The sequence below is a fragment of the Setaria italica genome, chromosome IX (genome assembly GCF_000263155.2).
Source record: "Setaria italica strain Yugu1 chromosome IX, Setaria_italica_v2.0, whole genome shotgun sequence".
NCBI classification, from domain to species: Eukaryota; Viridiplantae; Streptophyta; class Magnoliopsida; order Poales; family Poaceae; genus Setaria; species Setaria italica.
In genome coordinates, this window is record NC_028458.1 from 45,570,495 (window position 1) to 45,581,578 (window position 11,084).

Here is an 11,084-nt window from a genome sequence, read left to right on the forward strand (position 1 = left end):
CTGGCAGTCCGGTGGCCGGGGTCAGCAGAGGGAGGTGAGGAGGAGAGCTCTTACCTGGCGCCGCTGTGACGTTGATCTGCAGCTCGCGAGGCTCCGTGGCCGCGGTGATGGACAGGCAGGGGTGGTCTGGGAGGCAGAGCGGCGCATCGGCATGCCGTCGTGGTCTCGCGGCTCGAGTCAGGAGGCGGCGATGTTCCAATCTGGCGGAGGCCAGCGTTGCCCGAAGTGAAGTGCCCACAACCTCCATCAACACAGGATAGTGCACGGGATTGAGGTGGAGGATGGGCGCGCCTGAGAGGCTGGGATCGACGGCTTGAGCAAACGCGCGACTGCTACGGCGGGAGGCCTGGGTGGCGGTGGGGCGGCGGGATCGTCGGCGAGTGCAAGCTCGTCAGCGGGTGCCACATCGAAGTAGAGAGGGGAGCGAGAGGTGGCGAGCGGCCACGTTGAAAGAATTGGTAGAACTTTTGCCTACGTTGGCATACTACATGTTGCGACGTTGGCATACTGCATGTTGCGTGTTAATATGTAGGAGTATCTCAACTTACAATTGGCGATTGCTAGGAGTCTTGTTCAGCTGTGTAGGATTACATATTGGACATAAAGCTAAACAAATTGTCTTATCTATAACCGAACCTAAGTCCTGAACAACCTGAGAATTTACATTAGAGATTATATCTCTATCGCTAATATCCTCTCTCAATCTGAAGCTTCTATTGACTGCAGATTTAGATTGTGCACAAAATTATTCATCTAGTGCATGAAACGCCTGAACGAATGAACCATACCTGAAGCTGCTTATTCATAACTTGTTCTCGAACAAAGTGGAAGTCAATATCGATATGCTTTGCTCTAGCATGAAACACCGGATTAGCAGACAAATATGTTGCTCCCAAATTATCACACCACAATACAGAAGTGTCTTTAATTCTTATTCCAAGTTCGGCCAACAAAGATTCCAGCCAAATTATCTCCGTTGTTGCATTTGCTATGGATTTATATTCAGCTTCAGTGCTTGATCTGGAAACTGTAGCTTGCTTTCTAGCACTCCAGGACATAAGATTGGAACCGAAAAATATCGCAAACCCTCCTGTAGACCTTCTGTTGTCAACGTTTCCAGCTCAATCGGCGTCTGAAAATCCACTAACAAGAGTAGACAAACACTTCTGAATTTTCAAGCTCAAATTTATAATGTACTGTATGTACCTCAATATACGCTTAACTGCAGTCCAATGCAGTGTGGTGGGCGAATGTAGGAACTGGCAAACCTTATTCACAGAATATGACAAATCCGGCCGTGTCAATGTTAAACATTGGAGAGCTCCAACCACACTTCTATACCGAGTACTATCTTCAGCACTTAACAGTTCACCTTCATTACTTGAAAGTTTTTCCGACAACGACAATGGAGTAGTAGACGGCTTGCACTTGGTCATGCCAACTCGCTCCAGGATGTCACTTGCATATTTGCTTTGAGAGAGAAGTATACAATCCTTTCCTTTTTTGACCTCAATACCCATACCCAGGAAATAATGCAGCTCACCAAGATCTTTTAATGCAAAGTCTTTCCTTAAGTCTTCTAGTATTGCCGCAACAGCTTTTGATGATGCATTTGTAACAATGATATCGTCAACATAGATGAGCATGTAAATTGTCACATTCCCTTTTCTATAAATAAACAGTGACGTATCTGACTTAGAGGCAACGAAATCGAGACTAATCAACTTTGAGCTCAATCTGGAGTACCAGGCTCCAGGTGCCTGCTTCAGACCATAAATAGCTTTGTCCAACTTGCAAACAAAGTCTGGTTTACTCTGATCTTCAAAACCTGGTGGCTGCTTCATATAAACTTCCTCTTCCAGAACACCATGCAAGAACGCATTCTGCACATCTAACTGTTGAAGACACCATCCTCGAGAGACTGCAATAGATAATACCAGCCTGACTGTAGCAATTTTAACAACAGGACTGAAAGTGTCCTCATAATCAATCCCATACCGTTGTTTGAAACCTTTGGCCACTAATCTAGCTTTATATCCGTCTATGCTGCTATCAGCTCTTTTCTTGATTTTATAAACCCATTTGCAATCAATTAAATTTCTGCTCGCGTCGTCAGGAACAAGATGCCATGTCCCATTGCGTATTAATGCATCATATTCTTCTTGCATTGCTTGCCGCCATTTAGGATCTCCAAGAGCCTCTTGCACAGAATCAAGTTCACCAGTAGAGGAAAAGAAACCATAACGAATCATATCATCGTACATTTTCTTCGGCTTGACAATACCACTCTACGACCTAGTTTGTCGTCGTTGCACTGGAGACGGAGCAGGAGAACCAAATCCTGGTGCTGGCGCATCTACCGCAGAGGATACGGCGGAGGGATTTTGCGCGGGAGACCTTGGCGCGTCGGACGGAGCTGAAACGGAGGGCCCCCCATGTGGCACGCTGTCACGCGGGCTGGCGCGCGCTATAGGCGAGCTGACGAGTGAGCCATCGCGCGAGCTGGGCGAGCCGAGGAGCGAGCCAACCTGCGAGCTGCCACGCAAGCTGGGCAAGCCATCACGTGCTGTAGGCGAGCCGTCGGGCGAGCCGAGCGCAGCAGGTGCAGAAGCTATGCCGCCGGCACCTTCTACCACCAAATCTTCCTGGAGTGTCGTGCCGTGATCTTCTGCAGGCGGAAGTAGAACAAAGGGAGGAACGCCAGGAACCCCTTCTGCCGCCAAATCTCCATCTGCCTGTAAATCACCACTTGTGCTAGGAATATTAGTAGCATTAGTAATATTAGAAGCAACACAATTTTCATCCCTCGGATTACGAAGATGATCAAGAAGAAAAACAATTTCCTTGCGGAGTTGAGCACCCGCATTAGGATGAAGTTTTGCGAACGGAAAAACAGCTTCATCAAAGACAACATCACGTGAGATATAGATCCGGCCAGTGGAGATGTCGAGACATTTGAAACCCTTGTGCATGGAACTATAACCAAGGAAAGCATATTGGGTAGATAGAAAAGAAAGCTTCCTGGTGTTATATGGTCGAAGATTTGACCAACATGCGCAGCAAAAAATGCACAGGTTCTCATAACTCGGCTTCTCTTGAAGAAGACGCTGTGCAGACGTCTCATAATTTATGAGAGATTAATAAGATGCGTGGCAGTGAGAAAAGCTTGATCCCAAAATTTTAATGGCATAGAAGCATGCGCAAGGAGAGCTAGACCAACCTCGACGATATGCCGGTGCTTTCATTCTGCCGCACCATTCTGTTGGTGAGCATGCGGACATAATACTTGATGGGTAATGCCAATGCGCTGAAAAATGGAATTTAATTTCTCATACTCTCCTCCCCAGTCAGATTGTAGACAGAGGATTTTCTTGTTAAATTTTCTTTCGACGAGATTTTGGAAGTCTTGAAAGACTCTAAAAACATCAGACTTTTGGCGCAAGAGATAGATCCAGGTAAATTTGCTATCGTCGTCGATAAAGCTGACATAGTAGAGATGGCGGCCAACTGAAACAGGAGCTGGTCCCCAAATGTCAAAATAAATCAAATCAAGCGGTTCGAAATAGAATAAGGAAGTTGATGGCTCTTGACCTTTTAACAAGAATCGCAAACAGACTCCAAATTCTTATCACTAGCACACGGCAAATTATTTGAACTAAGTACTCTTTCGACAATAGGAATAGCTGGATGGCCTAGCCGACTATGCCATCTAGAAGTAGACGGCTTGTTAACTCCATAAGCTTGTTTTCCTGGACTTTCTTTAGATGAATCCAACGCTAGGGGATAGAGACCATCTTTGTATCTACCTTGATGTAGAATTTTCTTCGTGTCCTGATCCTTGGTAAGAAAGAAATTCGGATGAAATTCAAGGAAAGCATTGTTATCTCGCGCTAATTTGTGGACGGACACCAATTCCATATCTCACAAACCAAGCGTTCAAATTAAAATATGATCGCACAATTTTATTTCTTATGGTAAGCTTGTCAAAATAAGGCCATACTTGATTATATATTGGGATGATATTTTCTTGAAGAAATATTTTTATGATCCTGGTACAATTTCAAGTTCAGTAGAAAATTATTCCAGGTTTGTGAAAATAATTTTCCAACTTTATGAAAAATAATAAAATATTCATACGACATTTTATTTTGTTGCACTACTTGCATGGAACTCAAAGGTTCAAAAGGATCTAAAGTTTAATAAAAAAATGTGAATTTAAAGTTTCAAAAGAAAGCTGGAAACGTGCAATAGCGTCCGACGCATATATAACAAATATGTGCTTCTGGTGCATGATTGTAATCTTGCTCTCCTCTTATATGAATACAAGCCAGGTTCTAGATCTTTTAAAGAAAGTTTTTTAGCTACCACCGTGCACAGTGAAAAAAATAGAGCTAAGGGGTGTTTGGCAGCACTCTAAAAAAATAACTTCACTTCACCAACTCCACAAAACTTCCTGCCAAACACGTCTAGCTCCGTAAACTCCAGCTTCAGAAAAAAACGTGAAGCAGAAGGTTATACTCATATTTTTTCTAAAATACCTTACCGTTTGGATCATTGGAATTGAATTCCATCCTAATAATTATAATTTAGACACAAATTAATTAAGCTAATATAATTGTATGTGGAATATAGTTGTATATTATAGTTGGTTATATGGGAGAGATACTTGTATGCTGCACTTCTACTACAGAGAAGCGAGTCTAAGAGCGTGCTATAAGAATTGAATTCCATTCTAATAACCATAATCTATAGAATCAATTTCCATCTCCCACCCCATAAATTTAAGATAGGCTTATATCTAAACTTTGGAAAGTTGTGGAATGCCACATTCCAACATAAATTAGCCTACACCATTAAATAGATTCCAATTCCTTGGACCCAAACGGGACCTAAGAGGTTGGGGTGTAATTACCCACCGTTACCGCACCACTCGTTCACAACCGGTTCGCGAAACAAAATAATCGCTCCCTCCTCCTCCCATCGCCCCCTTCCTTTCTCCGCTGCCCGCCGCCACCGCGCCACCCATGCCCCCCATGGTCCGGTCGCTGTCGCCGGACGAGCCGCCCCGCCACCCCTGCTCGTCGTCGTGCTGCCGACTTGGCACTGCCTGCCCACCACGCCGACCGCGAGCCTCTACCTCCGTCGCAAGCCACTGCCGCTCGCCGGGCGCTGCTGGTCTCGGGGGCTCCATGTCGTGCTGGGCCGCTACTGCCCTGCGGCCCCAAGCCTCCGCAGACCGCCGGCGCTGGTTCCGCGGAGCCGCGTCTCTGACGCCCCCCGTCCCCCGAGGTTGCCTCTCCACCTCCAAGTCAACAAGATCGAGCCACTGGCCATGTGCCACTCCTCCTGTCTTCCGCGTTAAGTCAAAATCCAACGAATAGATCCATGGTCGCATAGAGGAAGAGTACAAATTTTTGGGATGTTGAAGACTTCAAGCTCGAGGTGCGCCAGAGCGGTGGTATGGCGAGCGAGCTGCTCTTCTGGTATTGTCCGTCCATCTTGCTCGTGCCTGCATAGCAAAGGATTTCAAGATTGCTTGCTGCTTGCGACAACATCTTGAATAATTGGCTCTTGTAATTCGGTTTTATTATTGTTCGTTATTCTTTTTTTGAATTAAATTGACCTTCACTTTGTTGTTAGATTCTGTTCTTGCGCGAGAGGACGAGTAGAGGAGGGCGACGGTCCCGGCAGTAGATAAAAGAGGAGAGAAAAGAGAGGAGGCTGACGTGTGTATCTATTTACAATAGGGAAAGTTTATGTTTTTGGAGTTGGAGCCCTGCAATCAGCCAAACACGTACAACAACTCTATATTTTCTTGGTGTTGGTAAATGGGTAAAATAGATTATTCAGATCAAATTCTTATATTTTTGGAGTTGGAGCCTTGCAATCAGCCAAACACGTACAACAACTCTATATTTTCTTGGAGTTGGTAGACTAGAGCTATAAAAAGATAGAGTTAAAAAAATGGAGTTAAAAAGATGAAGTTGGTAGAGTAGAGCTATTTTTTTTGGAGTGGAGTGCTGCCCAACCTCCTAAACTCTTTTTTTTTTTTACAGAGCTACACATATCATCGTAGATAATGATTCACATACGGGCCTCCACAGAAGTTCTTGGTCCGTCTGTGTGTGTGGGTCAGAGGCCCCTCCAAACGGCCCAACAAAGTACAGATGCATCGTTCGGCCTTTCGATGCATAACAGGCCGAGAGATGCAGCCCGCGTTCACAGACTCGTCTGGGCTAGTTTCCTCCTAGTTTCTGTGACGCCACACTACTACTGACCCACCACTACCGGCCGCACCCAGCAGCCCAGCCGAACACAACAAATGCGACTGCCGCCGCGCACGAGTGATGCCTGGTGTGTAACGTAGAGTACACTCTTAGTCGCTCCTAGTATAGAATCTAGATTAATATTATTTGGATTCAAAGATAACAAAGTGATCTAAGTTGATTGATTATGGCTAACAGTGTGTGTCCAGATGGATAATCTTTTCTTTTTGGCAGTTTGGAATACTGTTTTGTTTCCGTTGAAGAATGTCCCAAAGTAAGGTCAACTACGTTTTTGGTCCATCGATTATTGGTGCATACAACATTCAAACATACTTAGAATTAGCTGCAAGTTCTCAACATTATGTCTACATTTCAAATGAAATAGGGAAGTAGGGAGTAGCTTTTGTTGGAGGGGAGAGGTTTAATTTGGTTCGACAAATTTGACCCAGATACCCTTATCCATACACATGGATGCAGTAATATTTGCAACCAGTATCATTATTTGACGACTGAGAATTGTCCTTACAGCCTAGAGATTTGTGCTAATTTAAAGCAGCAGTATTAGAATCAAAACTAATTGTTGGATAATATTTTCTGTTCTTTGGGAAACTGCTCTTGGATGATTAAGCTAGCTGTGGCTGAACCATCATGTCCACCACAGCTTACTTTGGATTTGTAACGCGGAGGAAGAGTTGTTGTCAGAGTCTGATAGTGGTTGCCATGATGCCAATACTTATGTCGTAAATTGCCGGGTAGTAGCAGTACGACCAAGTACCCTAGTTCTGCAAAGAAAGATTCATAAGCGACATCCAGTGGTCAATTACCGATCAGCCAATTAACCGGCAAGTTCGTGGATGCCATGTTGCACGTGTACTAAGAATATTGTTCAGCCACCCTCTGTCTCCATCTATAAAAGGGCCACCCCCACGAGCAGCACTTCGTCACCTCTCCCCTCTGAGCTCTCTTGCTCACACGCACAGTCGCGTGAGCAAAAGCTAGGATCAAAGCAGAAAGACAGAGGTGCACGACAATGGCTGCGGCATTCAGGCTCGTCGTGGTGGTGACATGCGCCTTGTTGCTGGCGTCGGCCTGCCAGGGCCTCCATGTGGGCTACTACAAGAAGACGTGCCCCCGCGTGGAGCACATCGTGAGGGCCGAGGTGAAGAAGTTCGTCTACAAGAACGCCGGCATCGGCGCCGGCCTCATCCGCATGCTCTTCCACGACTGCTTCGTCCAGGGATGCGACGGCTCCGTCCTCCTGGACCCGACGCCGGCGAACCCGGAGCCGGAGAAGCGGAGCCCGCCCAACTTCCCCAGCCTGCGCGGCTTCGAGGTGATCGACGCGGCCAAGGACGCCGTCGAGAGGGCCTGCCCGGGCAAGGTCTCCTGCGCCGACATCGTCGCCTTCGCCGCCCGCGACGCCGCCTACTTCCTCAGCAAGCTCAAGGTAAAGATCGACATGCCCGCCGGCCGCCTCGACGGGCGCGTCTCCAGGGCCTCGGAGGCCCTCGACAACCTGCCGCCCCCATTCTTCAACGTCAGCGAGCTCGTCGCCGCCTTCGCCGCCAAGGGTCTCGGCGCCGAGGACATGGTCGTGCTCTCCGGCGCGCACACCGTCGGCCGCTCCCACTGCTCGTCCTTCGTCGCCGACCGCCTCGCCGCCCCCTCCGACATCAACGCCGGGTTTGCCAACTTCCTCAGGAGGCGGTGCCCCGCCAACCCGACCCCGGCGAACGACCCCACCGTGAACCAGGACTTCGTCACCCCCAACGCGCTCGACAGCCAGTACTACAAGAACGTGCTCGGGCACAAGGTGCTCTTCGCGTCCGACGCCGCGCTGCTCGGCTCGCCGGAGACGGCCAAGATGGTGCGCGACAACGCCTACATCCCCGGCTGGTGGGAGGACAGGTTCAAGGCCGCCTTCGTCAAGATGTCCCGGGTGGAGGTGAAGACCGGCAAGCAGGGCGAGATCAGGAAGAATTGCAGGGTTGTCAACCATGGTCATCCGCACAGACACTACTGATCGACCGATCGATCAGATGCTGCATCCACATTGTTTCGTTCTTGCGATTTCCATACCATGAGGTTGCTTCATGATTATCAACTGCCCATCCTTCGAATTTTCTTCGGCTTGCATTATTGTTTTCATTTCTTTGTTCGTTGCGTTGACGACCAAAACTGGCTCTAAATTGCGTCAACACGTTGTTTGGCTGTTCGTGTCTGGTTTGAATGTAATCTCCTTTCACTCTCGAGAATGTATAGTGGTAATTCGGTTAGATACTTCAATTTTGTGAATAAATGATTAATTTGGTGATTTAAGATTTACTAGTAATTTTTGTGTAATAAACGATCGATTGGGTGATGATTTACTACTTTGTTACACTTTTTACTCTGCACAGCAGCGCCTGAAATATGAAAAAAAATTGTGGGAAATGATGACACGACGTCTAAGATGCGAGCTAGCAACGTAGATGATCTTTCTTGGTAACGCAAAATAGCAATGGCGAAACAACCATGACAAAAGCAGTAGCAGACACCTAAGAAGAGTACCACAGATCTTTCATTCTTGTGTGGTGCCTAGTGCAAAATTTTCTTTTAATTGCGCGCCAAGACACATATTTCTGTATGTGTTCTTTTACATGGCTAGATGACAAATATTGTTGCACCTCCACTTTCCGTGTTTAGCTCCCACACTTGCGTGACCCATGAAACATGCAAGCAGTTTGCACATTTAATTTCCCTCAACTTAACTTGAGAGAAAATTATAAAAGAAAGGAACTCAAGATAATTCTTCAGATTTTCAAAGGAAGCAATGGGACATATTTGGGAGAAAAATGTTGCACTAAAATTTCTAGAATGTCAAGAGTAAGTTAGTACATATTTCAAAGAAAAAATAACTGACATCAAAGGGCAAATTTAGTGCAATTTCGGTGCAAACATAAGGGCAATTTTGAGGCAAATATGAGAGCAAAGCTGATCAAATTTGGGGGCAGTGTTGATGTAAATTCTAGAGCAAATAGATATGCATGTACCAGAAAAATGAGTGAAGGCTCTAGAACTTACCTTTAAACTTTTGAGGGAAACTATATCATAATGGGTGTGCTTCCTCAAGCAAATGATTACCAATTTAGGAAATGTCATATAACTATATAAGGCATGAAAGTTTGAGACAATGGCAAATAAGGAACCGCATCAACTTCCGATGACAAATTAAATAATGAATTTTCACCCAATGTATAGAGGTGCTTCGCAAAAGAACTAAAAACAATGGTTTGTTAAACAAAAGAGGGGTACTACATTTGATCTCAACGAAGAAGGTAGCGGTGATTCTACCATGGAGAGAACAAAAATGAGTGAAATAAAAAATGATGAAAAAAAGATATTTCTACACATGTAGCCATTTGTAATTTGTCAAAAGCTTATTTCTATCTATTTTGTTATAGACATAACCAAGTGATCAAACACTATAATGAAAAGATAATTATTCTTATGAATTGTATCTACAAATTGGTGTGTGCATAAGATTACATAATAATAGATTTATTTTTAGGACAATATGATAGAGCTACGATCTCTAATGACATAAAATATTAAAAAATCAATATGTTAGGAATAACATAATGGATGGAACATCATCAATATGAATATTTTGCTTCTAAATTGCCTCATTAGCTTGGGTTTTGTCCATGTAATGGCAGTGACTTCTCCTTGATTTCACATGTCATCAAATTATGGCTAAAAAACTCGATAACTTTAACATGCTTAACTATGTGTCTTCCTATTGAATTTATGTCATGACATACTCTCATGATAAGTATACGCCTTTTATCAATGCTGCCATTGTGGCCAATTTGAGGTATTACATAACTGCCACTAAGTTTATTTCAAGCAATGAAAATACATATGTTTCTAAATGCGTAAAATTGAAATGCAGAAAGAACTTGTTACTTCTTGAACAATATTGATATGAAAAGTAATATATAGTTAATACTAAGTTAATTAATTTTCATTTTGTACTTATTACCAGCAATTACATATATATATTAAAAACTCAAAAGTATGTACTTATTTCCTTATTAGGGAATCTTACATATTATTAATGTGTCATTAAAAATTTCATTTGACATACAATTTAGTCTAACTAGTATAAATCTATTGAAATGAAAATAAATGTTTCAGTCTCATGGCTTGATTGGTTGAAAACCGGTGCTAAATATTTTCGTTTTGTTTTCATGGGAAGTTCGATCTTGTCATTGAAAGGGCGTTTGGTGACCAACCAGATCCGGTGCAAATTTTAAATTGGTACTTAGATTGTGTTGATGCCATGCACTCCTAAATAGTGGGCCAGTTTAATTTTCTCAGAATCATTTACCGCATGTTTTTTGAAATGAATTAAACTTTTAGAAATAATGTTGTGTATTTAAGGCTAAGCACACTAAAGGTTCTCTGAAATTAGCTGTTTTGCTAATAAGTTATCTGCTGCCCGCTTCTGACAGGAACCAAACAGTCCTGGAACTTGCTCCCAGAGCAGTCCCAAAGCGTCATGTGGCTTGTGTTCCGAAGCTGGAATTGTGCTTTAATTTTAATCCATCATTCATAACACATTTTTAAGAAAGAGAAAGAGTCAGTCACAAAACTTAGCATATCAAAACGAGTGTTCCATCGTTACAATGAAAATACACATTACAATTTATACACATTCTCAAATATAACAGAGCAAGCAATACAACAACAAATAGCAAAAGAATACAAGAAGTAGTAAGCATGGGTAATTTGCTGTTTGGAAATCAGAGGCCCAAATTGCCTGCCAAAAAAATG

At 44.1% G+C, this 11,084-nt stretch overlaps 1 protein-coding gene and 1 long non-coding RNA gene across 2 annotated transcripts; both read left to right on the top strand.

Annotated features, from left to right (window-relative positions):
* The first annotated feature begins 4,953 nt into the window (after positions 1 to 4,953).
* On the top strand, positions 4,954 to 5,777 carry LOC111255860. The gene is made up of 2 exons (XR_002675998.1): positions 4,954 to 5,483; positions 5,641 to 5,777. It is a non-coding gene; the product is annotated as an uncharacterized LOC111255860 (long non-coding RNA).
* A 1,448-nt stretch (positions 5,778 to 7,225) lies between these two features.
* LOC101771235 (peroxidase 2) lies at positions 7,226 to 8,598 on the top strand. Its single transcript, XM_004986912.3, has one exon. The coding sequence runs from the start codon at positions 7,297 to 7,299 to the stop codon at positions 8,287 to 8,289; it is 993 nt and encodes a 330-aa protein (XP_004986969.1). The 5' UTR covers positions 7,226 to 7,296; the 3' UTR covers positions 8,290 to 8,598.
* Positions 8,599 to 11,084: the final 2,486 nt, after the last annotated feature.

What these genes read in the sequence shown, in the direction of transcription:
- LOC101771235 (XM_004986912.3), top strand. Translation starts at nt 7,297, where the DNA reads ATGGCTGCGGCATTCAGGCTCGTCGTGGTGGTGACATGCGCCTTGTTG.